The 27,607-nt window shown below is 48.3% G+C and overlaps 4 protein-coding genes across 6 annotated transcripts; 1 reads left to right on the forward strand and 3 right to left on the reverse strand.

Annotated features, from left to right (window-relative positions):
- Positions 1-1,990: 1,990 nt before the first annotated feature.
- Positions 1,991-10,188, reverse strand: zmat5 (zinc finger, matrin-type 5). Its single transcript, XM_086151777.1, has 6 exons — positions 10,050-10,188; positions 9,373-9,532; positions 8,703-8,765; positions 8,527-8,607; positions 3,419-3,527; positions 1,991-3,333 (listed from the first exon to the last, which is right to left on the reverse strand). Exons 2-6 carry the CDS (start codon positions 9,497-9,499, stop codon positions 3,186-3,188), a joined length of 528 nt encoding a protein of 175 aa, XP_086007903.1. The 5' UTR covers positions 9,500-9,532; positions 10,050-10,188; the 3' UTR covers positions 1,991-3,185.
- A 65-nt stretch (positions 10,189-10,253) lies between these two features.
- Positions 10,254-10,891, forward strand: uqcr10 (ubiquinol-cytochrome c reductase, complex III subunit X). The gene is made up of 2 exons (XM_086151783.1): positions 10,254-10,416; positions 10,600-10,891. Exons 1-2 carry the CDS (start codon positions 10,276-10,278, stop codon positions 10,645-10,647), a joined length of 189 nt encoding a protein of 62 aa, XP_086007909.1. The 5' UTR covers positions 10,254-10,275; the 3' UTR covers positions 10,648-10,891.
- A 59-nt stretch (positions 10,892-10,950) lies between these two features.
- On the reverse strand, positions 10,951-14,267 carry gal3st1b (galactose-3-O-sulfotransferase 1b). 3 transcript variants are annotated; one of them, XM_086151782.1, is made up of 3 exons: positions 14,124-14,267; positions 13,628-13,770; positions 10,951-13,559 (listed from the first exon to the last, which is right to left on the reverse strand). In XM_086151782.1, exons 2-3 carry the CDS (start codon positions 13,747-13,749, stop codon positions 12,416-12,418), a joined length of 1,266 nt encoding a protein of 421 aa, XP_086007908.1. In that variant the 5' UTR covers positions 13,750-13,770; positions 14,124-14,267; the 3' UTR covers positions 10,951-12,415. The 3 variants fall into 3 exon arrangements, with proteins under 3 accessions (XP_086007908.1, XP_086007905.1, XP_086007907.1); XM_086151779.1 differs by having other exon boundaries at positions 13,628-13,869; XM_086151781.1 differs by having other exon boundaries at positions 10,951-13,770.
- A 903-nt stretch (positions 14,268-15,170) lies between these two features.
- On the reverse strand, positions 15,171-26,288 carry prodha (proline dehydrogenase (oxidase) 1a). The gene is made up of 14 exons (XM_086151778.1): positions 25,883-26,288; positions 25,571-25,779; positions 24,500-24,534; positions 22,802-22,951; positions 20,923-20,987; positions 20,712-20,828; positions 20,531-20,610; positions 20,365-20,446; positions 19,536-19,628; positions 18,521-18,667; positions 18,240-18,415; positions 18,064-18,162; positions 16,337-16,425; positions 15,171-16,131 (listed from the first exon to the last, which is right to left on the reverse strand). Exons 1-14 carry the CDS (start codon positions 26,204-26,206, stop codon positions 15,941-15,943), a joined length of 1,857 nt encoding a protein of 618 aa, XP_086007904.1. The 5' UTR covers positions 26,207-26,288; the 3' UTR covers positions 15,171-15,940.
- Between the last annotated feature and the right edge of the window lie 1,319 nt (positions 26,289-27,607).

The following is a 27,607-nucleotide window of genomic DNA, read 5'->3' on the forward strand; positions in this document are numbered from 1 at the left end:
TTATTCTTCTCCTTCAGGTCTCCACGGCCATCAAACCTTCTCCTCTCTCTTCCACAAACCTCACCAACCTCAGCATCCTTCCACCCAGATCTTCATCTCCAAAGTGCTGTCCCTCTGATGGGACTCATTCCTGATCCTCTCCATCCTCCTCACTCCAAAAGAGGAACCTCCACATCTCCATCTCCACCTCCTGTCTTTTCTCCAAGGTCTCCAAACCAAACCATCTCCATCTTCTCCTCCAGCTGCTATTTTTTAACCTTCCATGTTTCTCCGACCCTCCTTTGCTCTGGAACTGTTGACCGGTCGCTACTTAAACTCCTCCACCTTCTTCATCTCCACCCACGTAGCCTCACCGTTCTCCTGTATTCCGCCAACCTCCATTCCTCCACCTCTCTAGATGTTCCTCCACCTGCTCCCTGCTCTTCGTTAGATCGCAATGTCATCCGCAAACGTCAGGGTCCACGGAGATCCCTGTCGGGCTGTAGCCCGGCACAGGAACATCTGAATCTTGGAGGTGGGGTTGGTGTCAAAGGCGGTAACGGGACGCTCTGACGGACGTCAGACAGACATTCGTGTTCCAGCTGGAGACGGGAAAAAAAAAAAAAAACCAGGTCGACGTGAGGAGGATCATCTGAACTGGGTCTGCGGATAAACAACCGATGTCTCCGGTGGATTCCATGAAGCCTAATGAGCAGCGTCGGATCTAACGAGTGAAGAGCGGAGACGCTCGGCCTGGAAAGGAGGTGTGGAAATCAAAGGCCGTGAAGGAGACGAGCTCCAGAATCAGACCTGTGGACTTTTGAGGGTGGACGAGATGAAGAAGTTGGAGGGTTTTAAGGTCCACAGTCCAGAGCGACAGAGGGTGGAGAAGAGGTGGAGGCACGTGTGCAGGAAAGAGTGTCAAAGGAAAAGTGGACGACCAGAGAGAGTTGGATCTTGGTGGGCAAACCACGGTCCGAGGGCCACAAACGGTACGTCCGTCTTTTTAATCCGGCCCGCCAAAGATCGGGACAGAATTCATCCTTGATGTGAACGATTGAATGATTGGATCCATGAATGTGGGACCTCAAACGGGAGATGATTTCTTTTTTTGGAGCTACTTGAGAATAGAGGTCAACGTTAGCGGTAGCGCTGCGCGACAGCGGCAGTTTGGAATCGCAGCGAGTGACAGTGATGGAGACGGACAAAACAAAAATGGGAAGACGGTGAGCTCCAGGCAATACGGCGAAAGCTATCTTTCATTTGGATTCACTTTCACCAGGGATGGACGGCACCGGCGTGGTGTGCGGTGAGAAGCTAGCCGATAGCGCCAAGCAAGTTTAAACGTCAGCTCCAAACCAAAAATCCTTTCTGTTCACAACAAGCTGATGGACTATTTTGTACGCTTACGCACAAACAATGAGAAAGGGGCGATTTTTGGGGAGAAAAACCACAAAGGTAAACAAGAGAACCCTCCAAGCTAGCTACCTTGGTGCTGAACTCGTAGCTAAATCAAAACAAGTCCCACACGGTGGCAGAAACATGAATACTGAAGGCTTGGAAAGCTTGAGCAAGAGCTTCGTGTGTCTTTCCACCATCACTGCCAGGATATCCGTTGAAAACAGTATTAATAACCATATGTATTATATGTACTGTTAAGAGTGGGTAAGAGTATTTTGTTGGTGTTGTGCCCCAGGATTTTGTGAGTGTGAAAAATGTGCCGCGGCTCAAAAACGGTTGAAAATAACTTTTACAGTGAACATACCGACACACATGAACTCGCTGGACGTGAAGCTACGAGGGAAAGAACTGGTTTGTCCATGAAATGCCAGCAAACGCCAGAGTCTTCAAAACCAAGCTGCTTTTATTTTCAAAGCAAATGTTGGATTATTCTGATATGTATCCTTTACAAATCTTCTTCTTCTTCTTCTTTGGGCTTTTCCCTTCAGGTGTCGCCACAGCGAGTCCACTTTCTCCATCTCACCCTATTCTCTGGATCCTCCTCTCTCACACCAACTACCTTCATATCTTCTCTCACTGCGTCCATAAATCTTCTCTTTGGTCTTCCTCCAGACCTCTTGCCTGGCAGCTCCAACTCCAGCATCCGTCTACCAATATATTCTCTATCCCTCCTCTGTCCATGACCCAACCATCTCAGTCTGGCTTCTCTGACCTTCTCTCCAAAACATCTAACATGTGCCGTTCCTCTGATAGACTCATTCCTGATCCTCTCCATCCTGGTCACTCCCAAAGAGAACCTCAACATCTTCATCTCTGCAACCTCTAGTTCTGCCTGCTGTCTTTTGGTCATTGGAACAGTTTCTAGTCCAAACATCATCGCTGGTCTCACCACTGTCTTGTACACCTTTCCTTTTATTCTGGCTGATGTTCTTCTATCACATATTCCACACTCTCCTACGCTCTGGACTGTTGACCCCAAGTACCTGAAATCCTCCAGCTTCTTGATCTCCACTCCCTGTAGCCTCACCGTTCCACCCGAGTTCCTCTCATTCACACACATATATTCTGTCTTGCTGCGACAAACCTTCATTCCTCTCCTTTCCAGAGCATACCTCCACCTCTCTAGATGTTCCTCCACCTGTTGTCTGCTCTCACTACAGATCACATCATCTACAAACATCATGGTCCATGGGGATTCCTGTCTCACCTCATCTGTCAGCCTGTCCAACACCATTGCGAACAAGAAGGATCTCAGAGCTGATCCCTGATGGAGTCCCACCTCCACCTTTACGAATACATTTTTTAAATTATATGTATGGTATCTTGTGGTGACCCGGCCCGTCGGTCAAATCTTAAAAGTCAGCGTTGCCCCCGAGCCAAAAGGTTTGCCCACCCCTGGGGTAGATGGAGGCAGGAGAAGAAGATCGGATCAGTTTTTACAGAATTCCATTTCCTCCGCTGATCAAATTGAATCGGCTGAAAGTCGTGAAACTTCTCCGCGTCCAAGAACCTCAGGTTGAAGACCTCGTCAAAAATTAAAAAAAAAAGACATCAAACCCGCAAAGCCAGAGATAAAATTTGACCAGTTTTAATCAGGACTTTGCTGTATTAGCATCATGAAGCAAACATGGGCTCAGCTCCATCCATCCATCCATCCGATCAAGGGAAACAACATCTCCGAGCAAGCGCAGAACCCTCGCACCTTCTCTAAACACCACGTCTTTCACCCATCTGAACCGAACATCTCAGCCCCACTCGGTGCTCCCGCCGGCTCTCCAGCCGCCCGGAGGAGGCGGCAGCAGCGAGGGCGGGAGGTCTGGGATGGAGAGGAGCTGCGGGGGGACCGCGCTTTCCGCTCGCTCGTCTTCGGCGTCCTCCTGACTTTTCGCGCGGCTGCGGAGATAAACCATGGAATTCCAGATGAACGGGGCGAAGCGTTAGCCATGCTAAGCGCGTCCGAGCGAGCGAGCGTCCCTACCCTTTGCTACCGAGGGCGCGCCGCCTCTTCTCCCTCCGAGAGAGCCATTCTTCAATATTCCGTCCGGGCGCCGGCCCGTCCTCGCCGTCCTCTCGGTGCTGCCGCTCATCTGAGAAGGAAAGTTTTGCCAGAAGTTCACGCCGTGAAGTCACCGCACTCGCATCTCCAGGTAAAATGGCGCCGGATAGCCTGAGCTTGGAAGTTGTGTACCATCAATTTATCTGGCAATCTGATTCTATTTGCAGGAAGCGGCGACACACACACACACACACACACACACACACACACACACACACACACACACACACACACACACACACACACACACACACACACACACACACACACACACACACACACACACACACCGTCAGCATGCCAAAGCATTGTGTATGTTCCTGATGGACCATACGACGGTCGAGTCTGAACTTCATGTTCTCCGTACCTGGGCTCAGATAAGTCACCTCGGGTTCAAGCAGGTTGGAATGGGTGGAGAAAAGTGAAGACATAGAAGAACATCAGCCAGAAGGAAAGGAAAGGTGGAGGAGGAGAAGGTGGTGAGATGATCTACAAACACCGGCAATGAGGAGAAGACAGGAGGCAGAGCTGGAGGTGCCAGAGATGAAGATGTTGAGGTTCTCTTTGGGAGCGACCAGGATGGAGAGGATCAGGAATGAGTCCATCAGAGGGACGACACATGGTAGATGTTCTGGAGACATGGTTGGTTCATGGACAGAGGAGGGAGAGAGAAGATACTGGTAGATGGATGCTGGAACTGGAGGTCCAGACCAGTGGACGCTCAATACATCCATCACAAGGTAATACTGGTAGATGGAATGACATTAAAAATAAAAAGTCAGTTTATCTTCCATCCCATCACTTGACTGACTTACAGGACAGCCGGTCGGATGACGTCTGAGTTCTGCAACCAAGTGCAGCAGAAAGGAACCTCCAATTTTCAACCCTGGGTTTTTTCTCTTGAACTTAAGAAAGAGTATAAAATGAGTCGGACCAAGTGAGAAGACAAAACTTATCACTTTCATGGGAGGACTTTTTTTTTTCATGGTGACATTTTCCAAGTGTGTTTTCCTCATGACCAAAGAAGGGCAATGTGGAGCGGCAGTTCGGACCGTCGGTGGAAAAATAGGACACGGACGTCCTGCCGAAAAGCGAGCGGAGAAAGAGAAAGGTGAAGGATCTGAAATCCCTGTTGTCCAAACAGCAGTCATTTCTCACACAACATATATTGTACATATAAAGAATATTCTACATTTTGGTTGTGGGTAGATCAGTTTGACTTGGTCATTTTATAAAGTAGCTCACACGCTGAAAAAGTGTGAGGCTTCGATGGAGAAGGTGGGTTCACTGTGGAGACCCTGAAGGTTAAAGACCAAAGGAAAGGAAGACGATGAAGAAGACGAGTGTTGCTTTCTCATTCGCACATCACATGGAGTTGAAGATGTGGAGGTTCTCTTTGGGAGGACAGGAACGGAGACGGCGAGGAACGAGTCCACCAGAGGGACGGCACTTTTGGGGAGAAGGTCAAAGCCGGACTGAGATGGTTGGGTCATGAACAGAGTGAAGGTTGAAGCTGCCAGGAAGGAGGTCCAGAGGAGGACCAGAGAGGTTTATGGATGGAGTGAAGGAGGATATGAAGCTGTTGTGAGAGAAGAGCACGCAGAGAATAATGGTGGGGAGGATTCACTGTGGTGACACCTGAAGGACAAAGAAGATGAGAGATGATGAAGCATTGACACATCCAGACAACACAGGATCTCCAATGAACCTCCTGCAGGAACCCCACCCAGATCCCACCAGGGACCTTCTTGCTGCGAGGTGGAGGAGCTAAGCGCTGCATCAACCAGCCGCCCAAATTCATCTCGAACTCCAGATCCCAAGAACGACTCCGCGGGTTGTAGATGACGGGATTAAGAGGAAGAGCGAGCAGAAACGAGAAGATTCCCATTTCTTCCGGAGACGTCCAAACATTCAGCCGTCACACCGACGTACGACCGCCGTGGAAACCCTCCCGCCGCGAGGCCGAGGCTCCAACCGCCGCGGCTCAGGATGGACCGTGCAATTTTAGGACGTGACAAGAAGAAGTACCCCACTCCCACTCGGTGAGTTATGGGCTGTGGACACGGAGTGGGCGCCGGGGTCTCCCTTCGTTCCTTTCAAGGTGCTCGGAGGCACGCCGCGCTTAAAAAATAATAAAAGTCGGGCATACGCCATTAATCTTACAAACTAGAGCCTGCTGCTACCGGCGCGCGCTTTAACCCACGGCCGCATTATTAGCAATAAAATGATTTAATCTAGCGGCTCTTCCGGAGTTTGAAAATGTTATCGGAGCTCGCTAATGAAATGATGATGGCTGAGTGGGTCGTTTCCCGGAGGACGCGCGCCGCCGTGAAATAGAACGCCGCTTATTGGAGGTCGGCGAGAAAAACCCAGCGAGAGCTTTTCTTTAGCCCGCCGCGGACATTTGCATCCACCGAGCCGTTTCCTCTCCGGGTTCCGCCGACGAGACGGGGATTCGGGAAATAACACGGACGGACGTCACGCATGCAGATCCAGATCCTGCCTGTCGACAGGCCGCAGCAGACTGAAGGACCTGCTGCGTTTAGCGCAGAAGATCAGTTTGGAGCAGAACAACATTTTAAACTGTCATGTTCTTTAATGAAATGCCACAAACGCAATTCTGCAGGAAGCCCGTCCACGCCATCCAACACACGTGTGTTCAAATACCGTATTTTTCGGACTATAAGTCGCAGTTTTTTTCATAGTTTGTCCGGGGGTGCGACTTACACTCTGGAGCGACTTATGTGTGAAATAAGTGAGCTCTCTTGCTCTGATGTGTGTGTGTGTTTGTGTCTTCAATATAACAGTGATCGTCTCACACACACACACCAACCAATCAAAATTCAGCGGGGGCGGGTCATGGCAGAGGTGCTTTGTTAAAAAAGATGCTACATTCAACATTCGTGCTAACTTATAAAAACAACTGAGAAGGGCTGAACAAAAATGGCACCGAAAAGAAAATCATGTTCTGCAGGTTACAAGCCGGAAGGAGTGAAATATGCAGCCGGAAACGGCAATCGAGCGGCAAAAAGGAAATTTGAAGTTAGTGAGAAACTTGTAAGGGACTGGTGAAAAACAGAGGTTACTCTTACTGAAATGAAGAAAACTAAAAAAGCTAATCGCAGGCTAAAAGCTAGCTGGCCACGGCGAGAGGAAGGAGTTCACACTTGGTGCTTGAACGAGGTGCTGCCTGGAGAGGCTTGTCAACAGGACAGTTGCGTCTTCACTCCCAGGTAATTGCCAAGGAGATGAATATAAATGACTCTGCGGGAGGAGCTTCCTGGTGTTACCGCTTCATGCAACGCCATCGCCTCTCTATCGGAGCAAGGACGCCGTCCTGTCGGGATCCAGAAAGGCTGGAATAATTGACGATGACAATGACGTAAGACTTAATGGTAGATGAGGAAGCGGCGCACTGTCTACCTTCAGAGTTGGCGGAGTTGTTCAGAAGTGACACCAAAGAAGAAGATTTCGTTGGATTTAGTGATTAAGAGTGACTCCGACTGTTTGGTTGTAGCATGTGCTATATGCTATATGCTATATGCATGTGCTATATGTTATTTGAATGACTCTTACCGTACTATGTTATGTTAACGTAGCCTAGCAGACATGTTCTCAGTTTGTTGTTTATGCGTCATATAGGCTATACTTGGCTATACTTATTCAGCCTGTTGTTCTCTATTCTATTTTTATTTTAAATTGGCTATCAAGATGAAATGTCTATTCTTGGTGTTAGATTTTATAAAATCAATATCCCCCAAAAATGCGACTTATACTCCAGTGCAACTTATATATGTTTTTTTTTTTTAATGCATTTTTGGCTGGTGCAACTTATTATCCGGAGCGGCGTATAGTCCGAAAATTACGGTATGGTGGAACCTTGACTTCCGACGGCATCAGCTTTGGAGTTCTCCGAGATCCGAGCCGAGGCTCAGCGGATGTTAAGCTTTGCGACCGGAGCCCGGATCTGAGACAGGGGATGGGTGTTTGGACGCCGCTGTCCGTGAAGTGGCGTTTAAAGAACAACGTGGAAAAACACGAGCGAGGTGTGTGTGTGTGTCGTGAACCCGTCCGTGAAGTTGTTGTGTGTGAGATACGGAGACGGAGAGCATCGTCTGTGAGAAGGCGGGAGACGTTTACGGGGATTCTGTGCGGCGGACGGCGGGAACGTGGACGGACGAGGCGCCCAAAGAGGCGTCAAAGCCGGTCGGGGCCGGTTTGACTGATTTAGAAAGAGGAGCCACTCCATAAATGGAGTTTAGACATAGAGTGGAGCAAAGTTACATTTAGCATAGCATTGCAGCATTAGTCGGTTAAGTGATAGAGGATGAAATGAAAACTCCGCCGCCCATCTCCACCGGCAGCCCTTCAAGGTAAATACACTCACTTTCATTACGTTCTCCTTTACATACTTTTTTCTTATTTAAACACACGTATCAAAACCAGAGCTGGAACGGATTCATAGCGTTTTGATTAATTTCAATGAGGAACATTAATTTGATATACCAGCAAAGTGAGTCACGGGCTCGTTCACAGAACACACTCCACGCCCAAGTGAAGGTACGACAGTATTTACAAATGCAGGGATACAGCACAAGTACTGAGGGCGCGCTGTTGACGGAAAACGGTCGACCGAAGACCCTGCTGCGTTTATCGCAGGGGATCAGCTCGGTGCAGGACAACTCGCTGCTTCTGCATTAAAAGATAAACAGATCTGAAACGCCCCAAACCCATCCCGTTCATCCACGACACACATGTTCATCGAATCAACACTTCAAATCAGACGTTTGCGGTTTTAAATTGAGAGACGACAAAGCGTGGCTTTTAACGCAAGTCCCGACCCGTGGCGCCGAGGAGGCGAGGCTCCAGGCGAACCCAGGTTCATACTTGTTGTCGGGCGGACAAATATGAGCCCAAGCAGGTATGAAAAAGATTTTAAATGGAATTGTAAACCGAACGAGTATCAAAATACTGTTGGAGACCAGAAGCTGGACACGATCGGACGGCGCCCCCGTGTGGTTACAACTTACCCTCCACTCTTCTTTTCAGGTTTGACAGATCCTCCTCCGACATGTGAGAGAAGCGACAATTCGGGCCAAAATCACAAATTCCTGAAGCGGGGAAAAAATAAACATATAAAGTCAATTCATTTATTGACTAGGACGGGTTCACTGCCATTTGGATGTTGATGTAACGGCTTCACTACCTTTTGAGAGATATTTTCTGCAAGGTTTTTTGGCTTGCTCGTCGTACAGAATGGCCGAGGAGTCTGCGGAAGAAAAAGTCGGGGGTTATTTCATGGCTGCGAATTGGATATTCAGTGGAAAGAAAACAGGTTCTCCGGTTATTCAGAGGCTTCCAGTGCACTGCTGCTGCTGCTGTTGCTGCGATGCTCTGCTCTGCTCTCCAGGGACTGAGGGGAAAACAACCTGGGAGACTTCAAAGAAGCACAAGGTTTGCATGAGCAGTCGGGATTTCCTGGGTCTCCATCATTATACACCATAATTGAATCCCCTGACGCCTCATTCAAAAACATTTACTTGTGCCATACTGGAAAATCTGCCTCTTGATCTGCCCTTTTAACACAACAACATTGACCTGAAGAATTGTTTATCTGCAGCTGAATAGGGCAGATTGACAGATTTTGATACATTCATTGATTATCTTTACCGCTTATCCTGCAAATGTGTGTCTGCAATATCAGCATGGCTTTATAAATGCTTGTGTTCGTTTGTCGACACATTTTCACGATGGGGGTCAGGGTATATATACACATGCTATTCCTGCCGTTGGAAAATACACATGCTTAACTCTACAATCTCTAGTTTATGAATGAATGTGCCTGGACAGATATCTGGTGACCATGGCAGGCCCACCTCTAAAGTGGTCGAACCAGGCCTTCTTCGCCCGGTGGTGCTGAACGCCGTTGAGATGTTTCTTCCTGTTGTGCATGTTGTCCTGGAAGGAGCGGTCACAGTAGTCGCAGTAGTACCTCTTCCCCATGGCTGGGGTCTTCAAAAGGCAGCAACAGCTCACCTTTATGGCAATAATAAAGTAAAAACAATTATGCGGCCGGGAATGGGATTGAACTGTACAACAAAAGTTGTCACAATGAGGGGGTGTACACAACACAAGTTTTATCAAGTCAAACTCCAGTTTGTCTAGTTTGACCAGGTGCATAAAACCATAATTATATTGTTTTGGACAGCTGGTAGTCGTTGTTTTCCTTACATTTATGAATCTTTCAGCCCACAACAATCAAAGGGGCAGGAATCGTATCTCGTATTTTGCTGGCATCTAGCGGTTCGGTATCGATGGTGTCTTGTGTATTATTATTATTATTGTTGTCATTGTATGTCGCTGTATGTCAGCATTAAGGTGATAAATGAATGATAAAATAAGTAAAATAAGTGATATAAGTCCAGTAGCAGAGTTAGCCATGTCCCGATAGAAGTCTGCATCGTGGGGGGAATCTAGACATTAGCCTCGTCTCACGCCTCGGGCTTTCATTATCGATTTAAATAGTTCATTTGAAACCAGAAAAAATACAAACCTTAAAAGATGTAGCGATGCAGTTGGTTTCTGGAATGGTTCACGCAGTGACAGTGACTTCTTTTATCGGATAAAAACACCAACTGCAAACATTAACTTGCTGTCCCTGCTAACTAATGCTAATATACGGAAGCCCGAGAGGGTCAAAATAGAGAGAAGCGCGACAACGGCGGCGGACGTGTGGAAACACTTCCGCACATGCGCAGTTCGTACGCACATCTTCCATCATGGCGCTGGCGAAGTCGGTCTACAATCTTCTCTTTAGGAGGACGTCAACGTTCGCCGTTACCATCATGGTTGGAGCCATTTTATTCGAGAGGATATTTGACCAAGGCGGCGACGCGCTTTTCGAGCAAATGAATCGAGGGGTGAGTCCGTCATTCGGAGTTTAATGGCTTAGTTTACCCTGACCTTGTAGGCAGAGGGCGAAACGGCGGTACGTTAGCTTGAGCTAAGCTAGCTCGTCCGCTAGCTCCAGCTGAGCGAGCATCTCGGCTTTTACCTGTGCGATCTTTAAATGTCCAACATAAAGTGTGCTGTTTTCATTGCAGAAACTATGGAAGCACATCAAACACAATTATGAGAACAAGGAGGAGTAAAGGGGACGCGGACCGGCGTTATCTAAGACAACTGTCACACCTGAAACAAGCTAATCACAACATGGACTGACTCCCAGTGCTGGAGGTGAAGATCCTTTGTGAGGAGACAAACCGCCGGACCTCCACGACCATGGACTCCCAACACCTCCTCCTGTCTCATCTCCCCTCATTCCCGTCATTTGCCATTGCTTGCGTTGTTCCCACACATTGTAAATGATTATATTAAACGTGTTAATGTCTAGCAGATCTAGCAGTGTTTCCATTGATCTTTGCGTTGTTTTCTTCCAGTCATCAGGAGCAGGGTTATGCAGCCTTCCACGCTTTGCACCGGGATAAATATTACTTATGTTGTATGTAACTTACGTGCTGAAGAGTCACCAAATATGGACAGCGTCATGAAGCATTTTGAAGCTTAATATGATATTTGCTGTGCAGTCTATCTCTCCTAACGAGAGCGTCTGATGTGTGTGAATCCAGTAGGACTTCTAGGGGCGATAATGTGCATAAACGGAGTGAGTTATCCAAACTGCATTATTAACGTGTTGCGTTTTGTTTACCTTGCAGTTTGAGAAAACCTGGTACCGGTATATTTACAACACTGGCGTCGTGTTTCGAGTACAACCGGCCTCTGCCTTTTGTGTTAAAACAATCCAGCACAGCGGCTACAGCGATAAAAGGAGGCCACCTCCCGTTCCATTGAGTTTATTTTAAGTCCAATCAAACTGCTGATCGCTTTAAAATAAAAAATCTAAATGGTTCAAAGCGTGAGGAGAATGTGACTGACCTGCAGTTAATTCCCCGGCCTTTGGGCGGCACTGTCATACCAAAGGTCCCTCCAATTTCACCTGAAGCCACGAGTGACTGGGTGATAGACTTCCTCATTTGGTGCAAGCCCAAATTTAGATAGATCGTCATACAGAAAATGCAATTTCCTCAAAGGGGCTGAAGGTTGAGTTCTGTCTGGACGACGAGATAAACAAGCTGCACAGAAATGCATCATGTAATATAAGAAACAGCTTCTGAACCAGTTTAAGGAAAACAGTTTTATAAATCAGAGGGTAACTTGGCAGTTTGAAGTCCAAACTCGCAAAAGGGTGTCAACTTGCTGCGTTTTTAGTCGATGTTTTGCACCGCGAGTGATTTTGTGAAAATCACACAGTCATAAGCAAGTGACTCCTCTGGGAAACAAACATGGGTTACCAAACTGGACTTTTGGGCTAAAAGGCACACCTATGAGATGATGTACACAAATTCAATGGAAAAGCAACTTCCAGTTACAATCGAAATAGCTAGAAAATGAAAATGGCTTCATGTTTTTTTCACGGGATTTATACTGAATCATTTACAATTTTTATGGGTTTATTTTATTTTGCTAACAGAGAGCCAGCAAGGGATGACCGAGACGTAACAGTGTCCAATAATGTGGGATGTAGACGTCCGCTTGGAATGGGAGATGATCCCACGATGGGTTGCGGTGATGGGAAAGTTCCACGCAAGCAACAAAAGAGAAAGCTTGAAATTAATTATCTTTAAAAGTTATCACGCTGTAAGAATCAGTTTCTTTGAGAGGGGAAAACTAGATAAGATGCACGATCGGTTTGCACCTCCTTCTCACAGCCAGAAGATCCCTGGCTGGATTCCCACCCTTGGATTCGCCCTAGTTTTCTGCATAAATGGGATTCCTCGTCGTCTCCGAGGGGATGCTCCGCAGACCTCCGTGAAGATCGGAGCTCTGCATGTGAGGAAGGCCAGATATGAGTCGCTGCTCTCAGTACAGAGCGTCCTTGAGCCAACCCCACAGCCTGGTGAGCCACAGACTCACTCCCAGGTCCGCCAGGTACTGGATCTCCGGCGTGAGCATTTTTTGGCAGATGGTCCTGAACCTGGGCTCGACGTCCTTTCTCAGGTTGTACCCCATGATGGAGGACTCCCCCACGGGCTGCCAGGGCAGGAAGCGAGCGTCCCGGATGTCCTCCGCCTCCACGGCGTCCCCTCCCTCGACGCAGATGGCCCTCATCTCGGCGTTTCTCCTCCTCAGCTCCTTCACCTCCAGCTCCATCCGTGGTCGTCCGAACGCCTCCACTCGTTCCCAGAAGCTCCTGTTGAAGTGCCGATAGAGCTTCCAGTCGGCTCCGTTCCACCGCCGGGCTTTGGCCCTCAGCTCCGGGGTCAGCCGCGAGACCGACGAGCTCCTGCGGACGTTGACCTTGAAATACAGGATGTCCTCCATCGTCCAGCAGAGCCTGTCCCTCAGAAGAATGAGGGACTCCTCGAAATGTTCGGAAAGGAGCACCAGGTGGAACTGCTGCGACAAATCGCCGATGAACTCCTCCACCCGGGGGTCGTGGGGCTCCAGGTTGTTGTCCAGGCCAAAGTCAAAGGAGAGAAGGTTCTTGAGGTAGAAGGAGTTGAAGGCCTCCGGTCGGTAGAAGGCCTCGGGTCGCTCCAGGAACTCCACCAGTTTGTCCTCGCCGCCGATCCCCCAGGTGAGCGGCACCGCCCTGCGGTAGTAGTGGAAGGCGGACTCGAACACGTCCGCCGGGTCGCGCACGATGGTGACGTAGACGGCGTCCGGCGGCAGCAGCGCGGAAACCTCCCGCCGGTCGAAGCGCATGTGGTTGCAGACCACGTTGAAGCATCTCCCGGGCTTGTAGTCCTTCACCTGGGAGCGGCGGAACGGCGCGGGGTAGAAGAAGTCGTTGCGCCCGTCGGGGAACGCAAACGCCAACCGGTGCTTCTCTCCGAACCGGAAGAGGATGTTGAGGACGGTGCTGCTCGCCGTTTTGTGAGTCTTCATGAACATGACGTTCCCCGCCGGGGAGCAGGCCTCCGGCGGACCTCCGGAGCTTTGAGACGGCTTCTTCTCGGACCATCTGGCCACGCTCGACGCACAGGTGTCTTCGGGGGAGCCGCTGCGAACGGAGCACAAGCTTAAGGGGATCGGCGTCGCCTCTCGGGCGGCGGCGCGACCGATAATCACCTGGTGGTGACCTTGGTGGGGTTGGTGGCGCAGTAGAGCAGCAGCATGACGTTGGTGAGGAGCACCCAGAGGATCACCTCTCTCCTCACACATCTGCGGCCGCTGCTTCCGGCGCCGGACATTTTCAGGACCTCGGAGGGAACCTGAGAAGACGAACGCCAAGGAGACGCCGGAGGGCGTTCGATTATCCTCAGATCTGCCGGAAGATCGAAAGCCTTCTTCTCCATCGTCTCCACACGTTCCTGTGCGGAGAAGGTGAGGTGACGGCCTCAGCTCTCGGCCTTCGTGCAAGAGGGAGGCGGAGACGGGTCGGACAAACAAAGAAAACTGCCGAGTCTTGCGTGTGAAAAGCCTCGGTGTTTACACTTTAAACACGCTGGGAGGTCTTATCTTTACCTCCACAAACAAGACAGAAGGGAGAGTCACACAAACACCTGCTCTTGGGGAAAAAGGTGGGAAAGGAAATGGAAAGCTGGGAACCAATAATGCGTCTCACCTGTGGGCGGGAGGACGTCAGGTGGGATTCATCGGCTCCAGTCCGTCAGACGTCCGGGCCGACGGAGGGAAACCCACGGGAAGGTCTCGGTCCACCTGAAGACGGCGGCGTCAGAGGCGTCTGGCAGGCTGAAGATCTCGACCAGAGCTGCTGTCACGCATCTCCTAAACACACACACACGCACGCTTTCGGCCACGGGTGCGCCCGATTGGCCGAGAGGGGAAAACCGAAGGCTCCGCCCACATGGTGTGAACTGCTGTGGGATTCTGACGAACACACACCCACGTTCCTCTTGTGTCCAGGGTGAAGCCTCCTGCAGCAGGGAGACATGATCCAGCACCCCTGCAAACAGTTACATAATGAATGAATGGACCTTCAAATCAGCACTGCATAAGTTCTCCTATGAACACACACACACACACACACACACACACACTCTGAGCTGGTTGTGTTGACTGTGGCCCCTCAGTGCCGAGCTCCTCCCAGCCTGTCGAAGTGCTGCTGAGACGCTGAATCCTTGACTGCTCAGGGTTCATCCATGATGTTTTCTTGCATGTGAAACAGAATGTGAGCCAAAAAAAGAGTGTTTTCTTCTTCTGATAAGGCGTCCTGGGCGTCCATGTAGAAATGAACCAGCCTGGACTCAGAACAGACAGCGTAGAACAGGCCAGAGCCCCTCTGCTTCCTCAGGAGACTCTTCAGATACAGATTTTTCATCACACGCCGGAGTCCGGCGTCATCTTCTACGCCGTAGAACTGGGCTTGTTGGTGGAGGTGTGTGTGAGGAGGATGCTGAGGAAGCCACTCAATAACAGGACAAAACCAACCAGAGCGCCACAGGAGGTTTTTCTTACTTGTGGCCGTCAAGCTATAGAACTCCTTCCTTTTCTGCATGAAGAATCCTGACAGCAACAAAATCACTATGGGTTTTTGAGTGAACAGTGTGGGAGTCTTTCAGCAAAACATTCATGAAGTTCTATTCTATTCTAATAAAGCACAGAAAAGGCTTCCCTCCGACAGGCTGAGCCGAAGACAAGAGACCAGTCGTTTTCCTTTCGCCTTTTTTATTGTTTTGATCAAAACATGTACAAAATGTCAGCAAAAACCCTGACGACTGCAGAAGAACACAACCGAAACCATATCTAACCGACAGGAAGTGGGTTCAGCTTGAGATGTGCCGATGTTAAGACAGCCAACTAAACAGCTGCTTATCTGTAAAAGTTAAAATATCTCAAAGTTAAAGATATATATATATATATATATAAAAAGACATTTCTTCTGTGAGAGCCGGCAGGGAAACGTCTAAATTGTGCGTTGAAACCGGAGACAGTGACACAACCAGTCCTCCTGAAATGCGAGCTCGCCGCCGGATGTTTGTCATTTGCACGACAGCAAAGATGTTCCTCCAGAGGTTCTCCTCTGAGGGGCGCTGAAGAACGCCGGAGAACCTCGGAGACGTCGCGGCCTGAAACACCCGAGTCGTACGTAACCTTTGGCTCGGAGAAATATCGACCGAACTGAAACCCCCGTGCAGAGAAACACGAATCAATACACTTTCATCACTTGCAATCCACTGAAAACACACTTTCTTTCCTTTGAAAACAGGCTCGCGAGATACCTGGAAGATGCTGGTGCACACACACACACACACACACACACACACACACACACACACACACACACACACACACACACCCGGGCTAACGTTAGTCTCTGATTTGAGACAAGAGGCACGCTACGGTGGAATAAACAGCAGATGGTAAACGGATTCTAGGACGGTGGAATGCTTAAGATTTCTTGGAGCTTCTGGCCGCTCTTCAGTAGACGGGCTGGTAGAAGATCTGGCCTGAGGTGGCCCTGCGCTTCAGCTCCTTCCACAGCAGGCTGCGCTCGCGCTGAGACCCCTTCATGAAGCCGCGGTTCTCCTGAGCGCGGCGGGACAGGTAGGGGATGACCTCCTGGACCGGGCCGTAGGGGACGTACTTGTAGACGGGGAAACCCGCCTGACCTGCGGAGACGCCGGCGAAACGTTAGCATCGTACGACGGGGCGCGGCGTCTAGAACACACCGGGGTGAAGGTCAGCGCGAGGAACGGAACGCTGAAATCTAATCGCTGAGCAAACAAGCTTAAAAGCGCGGATGTTGCTCGACGGGTCGCCTCCAGCTGGACGGAGGGGTGACGTAACGAACCCCCCCCACGGACGAGAACATACCGAGGGGGAAGCTGATCTGGTCACACATGCCCAGCAGCTGTCCGAAGTACACTTTATTCTCAGTGGGTGAAAGGCCCATCTCCTCCATCCTGGGGAGAAGAAAAAATAAAAATAAAAGTGTGTTAAAGCAGCGTTCCTCAAACCCCGGGACGCACTGCGGGAATAAATAGCTTGCATTATTTCTGTTTTATTTGGGAAAATGAACGGTTTTATCTGTCTATAACTCGCTCTTGACACTTGTCAAAACTCTTGTCTGGATCATGTGATACATTAATGCTAATATTAAACCCACAAGCTCGTGATGTATTTATTGTATAAATACAAAGTGAGCTTACCGACAACAATTTGCACAATTTTGTACAGTAATTTTCCAGGCATTTTGTAATTATGCTACACTGCACTAGTAATTTTGTACAGTAATTTATACACACACACACACACACACGCATATATATTTAAAAAAAAAAAAGAATAGTGTACCTATATGTACATGTATATATGCATATACACACACGCATGTATATATATATATATATATATATATATAATTTCTATATACAGTAAACCCTTGTTTTTCGCGGGGTTACGTTCTAAAAAGAACGCGTGATAGGCAAAATCCGTGAAGTAGAAAGCTTTTTTTTTTTTACAATTATTATACAATTAAATACTCTATTATACATCGCTGCTGTCGTCCTTATGTTTTTTTCTTCCTTCTTTATGGCACCAACGGAAGATTCATTCATTCCGTAATGCCGACCTACAGCCGCATAGCTTTTAGCTTCCCTTAGCATGTCCAGAAGTTTAGCTTTATCTGCCATAGATAGCATCTTCCGCTAACTTTTGTCGCTCCAGAGCGTTTTGTCAACATTATGGGTTTTAGAAAAACTCGAAATTGCGAGAGAATTTGCATGTACGTCATGTAAATTTGTCAAGCTGTTTTACGTACGTGCACATATTAAACTGCAACGTTATTGACGCACAGGTAGAGAAGAAGCGGAGTGACTTTTTAGCCAATCAGAATGCAGAACACAATGCGAGATGCAAATCTGTGAAGTAGCGAAACCGTGAAAAGTAAACCGCGTTATAGCGAGGGATCACTGTACATTAAAAAAGAGAAATAAAAAATTTTAATTCGAAAAAAAAAAGAGAATAATACACATACAAATTAAGTTTTTCTGATTCTGGTTGTAAGACAAAAAAAGCTGCATTTAACAGACAACAACAGGAGACCGACTGAAAATATGGATTTATGGCGAGTGTGAGAGGGAGGAGAGGAGGCTACTCTTGAGATGTTGGTCCATGTCAGGAGGACGCTGCTAATAAAGTTACATCCAGTTATTTCATATTAGATTTACCAAATAGCACAGTTTTTGTGTTGGTGCTATCATTTTCTTTTGTTGTATTTATCATCTTAAAGGCCGGTCCGTGGAAATATTGTCTGACAACGCAGGACCTCCCATTAACCTCTTGCAAGTTTTTGGAGGAACATCGAGGACCTTCTCGCTCAGTGGTTGAGGAGCTCAGCGGTGGAGGAGCCCACCGAGCGGCCCGAATTTATTTCAAACTCCAGATCCCAAGAGGGACTCCACGGGTTGTAGATAACGGGATTTACAGGGAGAGTGAGCAGAAACTGCTAGAAGGTTCTACAGGACTACTTTGGTCCTGGTTCAGGTCCTGGATCGTCCTCCTTCTCCAACCCGTCCCCGAACGGCTCACGGCAAACTTACTTTTCCAGGGTAAATCTCACGGTGTCCTCGTTGTGCGTCGCCACCATGATGTTCGCTTTCCGGCTGTGGTCGATGTCCTCGAGCAAGTACTGCAGGCACCTGGACGAGCGAGGAGGTCAGGATTCCGTCCCCCCGAGCTTCATCACCAAGAACCCCGAGAACTCTCTTGAACTCACTTGTGGTACATCCTGTTCGTGGCCTCGTAGTCTTCGTTGATTGGGTCTTCGTAGCCGATCTCCTTCGCCCTGGCTCGTTCCTGGTACATGTATGCTCCGCGAACCAGCTTGGCACCAAAGTACCAGCCCTCCCTGCGCGACAGCTCCACGTCCACGGTGACGTTGTCGTAGGCTTCCTGCAAGCGTCGAAGTCACAACACAAAGGAATCAGGACCGAAGAACTCGTTTCCTTCTCGGGTTTTAGAACTCCGAGAAAGCGACGGGAGGGCGGCGGGAGTCACCTTGAGGTAGCACTGGTAGGTGTTGAAGATCACCGGCTTCTCCCGGTTGAATTTCCTCTGCATCTCCAGCGTCAGACGACTGATGGCCGGTTGGAAGTAGGTCTGCTCGGCGTCCACCATGAGCCGGACCCCGTTCTCCAAGGCGTGCTGGATGGCAGACACGGAACCGTGTTCCATCACTTCCGAGCATCGCAGCTTGTTTGGCTGTCATTTATTCATTCATTCAATTATCTCCGCTGCACTCATGGCAGCGGTGGAGCTTGAGGCTACCTCAGCATTTAAAGACATACTTGTGGAAATCTTGTCTTGGCAACTGGACCTGTGTCGCATGAAGCTCAGTGGTAGATGAGGTCCTGGATTCAGTCCCTGGCATCTCCACTGAAAGTCACTTTGGTTAAAAGTGTCTGCCAAGTGACTGAGATGTAATGTAATGACTTGAATTTCTTCCGTCGAAGATGTTTCGGCCCTCATCCCGGAGGCTTCTTCAGTTTTAATGACCTACAGGGAGTTTCCAAATAGAACTGCCTTCCAAATATAACGTCTTCAAGTGAAGACATTGAACCTCAGTTGCCATGACAAGAAGATTTCGACAAGAATTCATCATGACCTGGATGACTGAGAACCTCCACAGACAGATACAAAGACATACGAGTTTCGCCCTCTCATTCACATGTCATGCAGACACAACCAATCACTCTCTTATCTAGATTTCATATAAAGACATACAAGTTTCGCCCTCTCCTTCACATGCCATATATAGACATACAACTTTCGCCCTCTCATCCACACGTTTGGACAATGTAGGGTCTCCAGTGAACCTCCATCCAGAGTTTGTACTGTGGGAGGAACCCCACCTAGACAAGGGGAGTGCATGGAGACCCCGCACAGGAAGGTCTCAGGTGGGAATCCAACCAAGGACCTTCTGGCCATGAGGTGGAAGCACTGTCCAATGGACCAATAGGCCCTTAACCTTATCCACAAACTCATCAGAACTTGGGAGTTTTGTTGTCCTCACGTTGGCCAGAATGTCCACTCTCTGCAGCATCCTCTTCATCTGCCTCTCCTCCTCAGCTGTGAACTTGTTCAACAACGGCTCCAGCTGGCCGGTCTGGAGGAAAAAACAAACACCGTGAAGTGGAAAGATCAAACTTCAGAGGAGGCACCACGGGACATGCAGGGGGAGGAGCCTGGCCACCATGCCCCCCCTATCCCATTTCACAGAAACGCTCACCCATTCCAGAGGGTGACCACAAGACCATCTGATGTCCCAAGTGGGATCTACAGTCAAGTCAGGTCAGATGTTCTACTGCGCCAAATCACAACTTGGTTGTGGAATTCCCCTTTCCACATAGAGCAGAGGAGGTATGAAGTTCATGAGGTTCTCGTGATCTAGTAGTACCGGTAGCGCCAGCAGCTACATGCTAATCGCTGAAATGAAACGATCGTAGCTTTAGTATTCATAAAAGGTTTAGCAATGGTGGATAACAGGTGAGACGCCGCAGAAGATCAAGACACGCCGCCTGGAAAGCTGTGGCATGAGAGAGCCCTGGACCCTGGAGAAGATAAGAGGTGATGATCGCGTGCTGACGAAGAAACACGAGTGTATCATGGGATATCCCTCAGCCCGTGGCAACAAAACTAGGGGCTAGGCTAATGCTAACCGCTAGAGCTCTCAAAAGGACAGTTTAAAGAAGATCAACGCTTTGTGCCAAAACTGGAATCTCCTTCTTCATACAGGGGGAGCGTCCACCTTCTGATGGACCAGGAGAAACCAGGGGAACCTTCAGAATAACTCCCAGCCACCTCCCAGCTCTGGGCCAAATACCAAATAATGACTATCTCACCTCCAGGTTTGGCACCATCAGGAGGTTGGAGATCTTTGTGGTGTCGTCAATCAAACTGTTCCAGTCCAGCAGATCAATAGTTCTGGAAAAAAAAGGCGTAACCAATCCAGTAAATGCAGCTTGTCCAAACAGGCCGGATGACCTTTGGACCTTCTCGCGTCCTTACCCCGACAAGCCCAGCTCCTCTCCAGTGAACCAGGTCTCAATGTCTGGACCAGAACCCACTCCCAGCGCCTTCAGACTCTCCTGCGGAGACACCAACGATTCACCTTCGGCCCCGAAGACACTTTGAACATCACGGAGGTGGATGAAGCCTCGTGGGACCAGAGAAGGTCCCGGAGACCCACCTTGAGCGCTTCCCGTTCCAGCTTCTGCTCCAGGACCGTCATGTCAGATTTTCCTTGCTGGGCTGCAAGCAGTTTGAAGAACCGTCTCCATTTCACCAGGACCTCGGAGAACTGGAGCTGGACATCGAGAGATTCGTGAAGCCCATCTCGCTCGCGTGAAGCTGAACCCTTCCAGAACATGCTAGGATGAGCGGAGGAATGGAAGACCTACCAGGAACTGGGGGCGTCCCAGGGCCGTCATTTTGATGGCGGAAAATCCATCCGCAGACGCTCCACCTGCGACACAAGACCGACATTTCAACTTCTGAATGGGGTGAACGTGTTTCTATATCACACGGAAATGAGAGGGCGAATCCAAGTACAGCGATCCCTCGCTAGAACGCCGTTTACTTTTCACGGTTTCGCTACTTCACAGATTTGCATGGTGCATCGTGTTCTGCATTCTGATTGGCTAAAAAGTCACTCCGCTTCTCCTCTACCTGTGCGTCAATAACGTTGCGGTTTAATATGTACACGTACGTAAAACAGCTTGACAAATTGACATGACGTACGTGCAAATTTTCTCGCAATTTCGAGTTTCTCTAAAACCAATAATGTTGACAAAACGCTTTGGAGCAACAAAAGCACCTGCGGCAGGAAGATGCTATCTATGGCAGATAAAGCTAAACTTCTGGACATGCTAAGGGAAGCTAAAAGCTATGCGGCTGTAGGTCGCCATTACGGAATTAATTAATCTTCTGTTCATTCCATAAAGAAGGAAGAAAAAAACATAAGGACGACAGCAGCGATAAGTTTTAATAAGGATGCAAAAAGGGTTGCAACTGTCCGCAATTTTTTTCATAATCATTTTTAATTTTCTCCCGTTTAATCCAATTACTTGGGTCAGGTGGGCGGAGCTAATCTCCGCTATTTGAAGCCTTCTGTTCACATTGATGATTAATATTATTATTTGACAGTACAGTTCAGAAGTTATTTGTTGAATAAAAAGTTTCTAAAGTACAGTACTTTTATTTGTGAAACAAATGATTAAGCCTGTAAAATGGTTTGTTCTTTCTTTTCAATGTATAATAGAGTATTTAATTGTATAATAATTGTAAAAAAAAATAAAGGTTTCACAGATTTTGCCCATCACGGGTTCTTTTTGGAACGTAACCTCGTGAAAAACAAGAGTAAACTGTACATCTCAATTCTAGCGTTTCCTCCCACAGCCCAAAACACGGGCGTGTCTCCTTATGACGTGAAAGAGCAAGTGCATTTTTGTAGGTTTTTGTATGACGTGTGAATGAGAGGGTGAATGGCTGCGTGTCTTTTTATGATATGAGTGAATTTTTAAAAATCTCTATGTATGAACGGGTGAATGTTGCATGTGTGTGTAGGGACGTGTGAATGAGAGGGTGAATGGCTTCATGTCTCCATGACATGTAAATGAGAGGGTGAATTTTGTAGGTCTTTGTAGGACCTGTGAATGAGAGGGTGAATTTTTGTAGGTCTCTATATGAGGGGTCTATGAACGGGTGAACGTCACCTGTCTCTGGTGGACGTATGAATAGCAAGATGACTCTACATGTGACATGTGAATGAGAGGACACCTGAATGACTGAGTGAATTTTTGAACTTCTGAATGAGAGGGTGAATGGTTGCGTGTCTGTATATGATGTGAGTCTGTTTTACTTGTGAATGAGTGGCTGAATGTTTGTAAGTCTTTCTATGACATGTGAATGAGAGGTATTTTTGGAGGTCTTTATGTGAGGGGTCGATGAAAGGGTGAATGACTTCATGTCTCTGCAGGACGTGTGAATGAGAGGCTGAATGACGTCATGTCTTTAGAAAACTTGGAAATGAATGAGTGAATTTCTGTCATGATTTTGTATGAAAGGGTGAATGGTTGCATATCTGTGTGACCCAGCACACTGCCTAGCTCAGAGAGTGTGTGTGTGTGTGTGTGTGTGTGTGTGTGTGTCAGAGAGCTGACCTCCTGTGCTCAGATACTGGATACGTCCTTCATATCCACCTCCCACTCGCTATCAAGACTTGATACTGAATCCCGACATTTGGGGACGTTTTGGGTGTTTTCCGGGGTTCCCGCTCACCGGAGGCCTTGATGCAGTTTACGAACGTCTCCATCTGGTTGTCACACTTGGCCTCGTCAGCGTAGAAGTAGGTGCGAGCGCCGACGACCCCCCCGCGCCGGTCCCCGAAGCGGCGGTGGGCCTTGTACTGGTTCTCCCGGTGATCGGCGCCTGCGGGCACGCAAACACACTTAGCATGGCGCTAAAGCACAAACTGTCTTCAAGAGATACTTATATTTCTAGCATATTAAACGCTACGTTCGTTTCCTCAGAGTTCCTGCTCTTTGGCCGATATCGTAGGGATGTTATGGACAAATAAATCAGAAATAACTGCCTGTAGTTGTGTTTCTTGGTGTCCCTTCGTCAGTGCATGACAGGAACCTCCAGTCTCCTCCTGAGGCCCCTTCCATTCTTATTTATTTTATGAATATTAAAGCAACTATTGCACGGGTCGCCAACCCGCGACTCCCTGCGGCTTTTGAAAATAATGAACTAGCATTTCATTACAATGTATTTTATTTGAGTTTATTTCATTTTGGAAATGTCATTTTAAATGTGAAGGTTATCTTGAAACATCAAAATAAAATATTTTTATGGCTCTTAATAAGCGACTGCAGTGAAAAGATGACCACACGCAGAAAGAGACGGCATTTTTGGTTTTGCTGCCGGTGGATCATTTAAGGTTGCTGTTTGTTTTCATAAATACAAGAAAGACCCAAATAGAAATTGAGTGTTTTGCTTCGACGTAACCTCAGACCCGATGCCTTTTTTTGTAGTTCAAATTGTTTTGTTGCAATGCAGAAATGTCATTTTGTTTTCTCTGCAGTTAAGACTAAAAATAAGAACAACTTTATTTATCCCGAAGGAAATGGTTGTGCCAGAGTTTCAAGTCAAACATAACAATAATAAATAATAGTAGGAAGGAGGGAGAATAAGAAACACAAATAAAACTATAAAGTGTCAAAGTCAAGGCTATAAAGTGTTTTAAGGTCTTAAAAAGTAGAAAGATTTGAATATTCCAAAAAAAAATTCTTAACTGAATTGTTACTAAAGCAAGAAGAAGTAAATAGAAAAAAAAAGTAGAAAATTTAGGAAAAAGAAGGCGAGGAGAAACTCTGGCAGGCGGCTGCCCGAGACAACGCCGGAAGTAAAAATAATGTTGTTCATCGATTTAAAAAAAATGCAACACATAGAGCATGAAGGCAAAAGAATAATAATATTATATGCCGTGTTGATTCATTTTAAATTCCCAAAAGGTCATGTGGCTCCCGGTGTTTTCTTTACGGACTTTTGTATCATGTTAGCTATTAGCATGTCACTGTTATGGACGACAGGCTCTCCGGTCGAGGCAGAAGGCCGCCTCGCGTCGAGCTCAATCTAACCGTCCTGTTTCCTCGCCGCTGTCGTCGCAGCGTTTTGCTTCCGGGCAACGTTGTGTTTATTAAAGAGCGCCTCATCCGCAGGAATCCCATTCGACTCATTCCCCTTTTCAGCTGCCGCTGTGCTCGCTGCTATGAGGAAATCAATTTTTAGCCAGAGCAGCAAAGACAACGACATTTGAAACCCCGCCGGGTTCCGGATTGAACCGGCGGGGTCCAGACGGGAGGGGAAGCTGTGGTGGGAGCATGTGAGCATGTGAGGTAACCCGGGACGACAAACACCGGCTGGGAAAACCAAACGACACCGACCGCTCACAGCATGAGTGGGTGAAACACACACCTGGACTTTCTCTCTCCGCTTGGGACACACACGACCTGCGGGGAGAGGAACACGTTAGAACCACAACGGCTGCAGAAACATCACATTGCGACGCCGCTCATGAGCTTCCATGTGGTTTCCACGGGTTTCTGTGGAGGTTCTCAGCCGTCCGGGTCACGGTGACCTCTTGTTGAGATCTTTGGGTCATCTTGTCTCAACATAACTTTCAGTTTCCTGTTCCCCACGAGCACAACAACCCTCCTCACACCCGGAATCCGCAGATCAACTCCTCCATTTGCACAACAAACCACCAAACCCCAGACCCGCCCGAAAGCCACAGCTCATTAGAAGCGAAGAAGCCTCTGGGACGGGGGGCTGAAACATCTTCAGGGGAAGAAATCCAAGATTTCCACAAGAATTCACCACGAGCTGGCTGACTGAGAACCTCCAGACAGATATTACGGCCTCTCCTTCACACATCATACGGACACAACCATCATATATAGACCTCCGACTATTTGCAGCTGCCGGGACGAGAAGGTTTCCACAAGAACTTTACACGGGTTTGTTACTACGAGGCTTTTATTCCTCCTAGAATGTGAACGGAGAGCTGACTGGATATGAAAGTGATCCCCTCGAGTTAAAAAACAATCTTGTTTTCTGCTTTGGGGGCGTTACGTAACCCACGTTGGGATCCTGGTTTCTATACAAGGACGGCTGTTTTTCTTCAGCTCGGCGGCGGCGGGGGCTGCGCACAGCCGGCCAATCGGAGCAGAGGGGCTGGTCTGCGGGCGGCCAATGGGGCGGAGGCACCGCCGCGCCCTGAATAACTCACACTGGCGTCCTGATGGGCTTGAAGGAAACGTCGCTGTTTGTCCGAGTGAAGCTGGAGGACCATCACAACGTCTGGAGATTTCACTTTTCGCTATAATTCTACGCATTCGACGTTCTAATGTTCCTGACCGCTGGTTCGTGTTGATTTAAGCCTGCGTGCCGTCCCACCCAGACCCCCGCCCTCTGCTATTCGCCGCGTTGCGTAACTCTAACTGGCATCAGGTGTCCGCTGTGAAACTTCTCCGGACGTTCACTCACTCCATCTCCTTCTTCTCGGCCTCCTCCTGCGTCAGGTCCTCCTCCACGCTGTAGTCCAACACGGCGCCCACGCCGAAGGCCTGGTTCCTCCTGATGAGAGGTTTGATGGCGTTGTGGTCCTCCCCTGCCACGAACTGGCCGTAGAAGGTCATCTTCATCATCTTCTCAAACAGCTTCCTGCCCAGGATCTTCTTGCTCAGCTCCATCAGCTGGAGACAAAACAAGAGGGGCGTCACATTCCTGCAGAAACCTGAGCGTTTTTCAGGCAATAACAAAGTTATAACACACACACACACACACAACTCCGGTTACCTCTTTGTTCTTCTCGACGAGGACGTCAATCGCGCACAGCTTGAAGACCATGAGGCTCCGCAGCAGCTCCCCGGTGCTCTTGCTCCGGTAGGCCTCCTCGGTGTTGGTGAAGTCCACCCGGACCCCCGCCGCCGCCTTCCGGCCGGCGGCTCCACGGTGGCCGCGGATCAGCTCCACCGGCTCGGCTTCCAGCACGGCGCAGCCCCCGAGCTTCTCCTGCTTCTCCTCCTGGCTCTTGGTGGACACCACCGTGGAGCTGCACCTCCCGGGGGCGGCGCGGATCGTCGTGCCGCGCAGCGCGGCCAGGAGCCGGGGGAAGGACATGTCTGCGCCGCCTCTGCTCGCCTCTGCTCGCCTCGGAACTCCGGATGCGCACTTGATGTTCCGCTGTTATGTAACGGGACGTGCGTGAGCCGTGCGTGAGAAGCGCTCAGCTCGAACCCCGGGAAGGGGGCGGGGCCGTGCACGCCATCCCCACCCCCAAACACACGCACACACACACACACACTTCCGCTCATGCAAAAAAACAAAAACAAAACTCCAGCAAAAGAAGACGTCAGAGATCATCGTGCACGCAAAGTGCAAAACAATCCGCCAGGGTTTTCACAAATAAATACTTTTTATTAATTTTAGCTCCACGGCGAATCTGCCGTGATCTCACAGGCCGTGGCCTCTCTTTTATGACGTCACATCACGCACACACGCACACACACACACACACACACACAGACAGACACGCAAGGAATGTTCCTTTACTTGTTTTCAAGCACACACAGCAGAAGAGGACAGTGCAAGAGAAGTGATCAAAAATAGAAAGAACTAAACTGCTGAAAAAACAAGGGAACCCTTAAACAATGCAAGTCCAAGTCAACCACACTTGTGTCCACTTGGGAAGCAACACGGATTGATCCGGACTTGTTTTAAGGACGTTACATCAACGCTGGATCAGCCTGGAGTGTGTTTTTACACCTCCATTTGGAGTCCAGACCTCCGTGGGTTCAGACATTTCATTTCCATTCATCATTTCGGTGGGATTTTGTCGTCGGCACATTCAACTATGCAAAGAACAAAGTGATTCGTGAGAATATTTCATTCATTCATGTTATTTTAGAGTTGCCTTTATTTTTTGGAGCACATATACAGGGCTGTCTCAGAAAATTAGATTATTATGATAAAGTTCTTTATCTTCTGTAATGCAATTAAAAAAACAAAAATGGCTTTTTCATGATATTCTAATATTTTGAGATAGGATTTTTGAGTTTTCTTAAGATGTAAGCCATAATCAGCATTATTAAAATAATAAAAGGCTTGCAATGTTTCAGTTGTAATGAATCCAGAATGTATGACATTGTTGTTTTTGTAATTGCATTACAGAAGATAAAGAACTTTATCACAATATTCTAATTTTATGAAAATTTTCTGATCGGCGTTTTCTGTCGGAAAACGCCAAAGCAAACAGCTGATGCCACTGCAGTCTGGAAGAAGGTTCTTGGGAACCTCCTGCACCCCAGAGGAGCACATAATAATAGTATTTTTATTAATAATGGCAATACTAAGAGTAACTAATCATATTTTTTTTCCATTCTATTATCCATTCTTATCCTTGAAGTCGTTGTAGTTCTCTCTGCTGTCTACATGTCTTTTGCTATCATTTAACTATCTTCTAATTGATGCTATAACTGTTACGCTGCTGTGACAAAAGACCTTCTCCATGGGGATCAATAA

Source organism: Fistularia commersonii, chromosome 9, assembly GCF_037954325.1.
Source record: "Fistularia commersonii isolate RoL2024-O1a breed Wild chromosome 9, RoL_Fcom_v1.0, whole genome shotgun sequence".
Classification (NCBI taxonomy): Eukaryota; Metazoa; Chordata; class Actinopteri; order Syngnathiformes; family Fistulariidae; genus Fistularia; species Fistularia commersonii.

Coding starts and splice junctions, on each gene's coding strand:
- gal3st1b (XM_086151779.1), bottom strand. CDS start 13,854: ATGGAGAAGAAGGCTTTCGATCTTCCGGCAGATCTGAGGATAATCGAA. Junction 13,560..13,627: donor CCCACCAAGGTCACCACCAG/GTGATTATCGGT, acceptor CTCCGTTCGCAG/CGGCTCCCCCGAAGACACCT.
- prodha (XM_086151778.1), bottom strand. CDS start 26,206: ATGTCCTTCCCCCGGCTCCTGGCCGCGCTGCGCGGCACGACGATCCGC. Junction 22,952..24,499: donor AGCGGAGAGAGAAAGTCCAG/GTGTGTGTTTCA, acceptor GCGTGCCCGCAG/GCGCCGATCACCGGGAGAAC. Junction 18,668..19,535: donor GAGTGGACATTCTGGCCAAC/GTGAGGACAACA, acceptor TCTGCCATCCAG/CACGCCTTGGAGAACGGGGT.
- uqcr10 (XM_086151783.1), top strand. CDS start 10,276: ATGGCGCTGGCGAAGTCGGTCTACAATCTTCTCTTTAGGAGGACGTCA. Junction 10,417..10,599: donor TCGAGCAAATGAATCGAGGG/GTGAGTCCGTCA, acceptor TTTTCATTGCAG/AAACTATGGAAGCACATCAA.
- zmat5 (XM_086151777.1), bottom strand. CDS start 9,499: ATGGGGAAGAGGTACTACTGCGACTACTGTGACCGCTCCTTCCAGGAC. Junction 8,766..9,372: donor CTGGTTCGACCACTTTAGAG/GTGGGCCTGCCA, acceptor TTTCTTCCGCAG/ACTCCTCGGCCATTCTGTAC. Junction 3,334..3,418: donor CGCGCCCTCGGTAGCAAAGG/GTAGGGACGCTC, acceptor TTATCTCCGCAG/CCGCGCGAAAAGTCAGGAGG.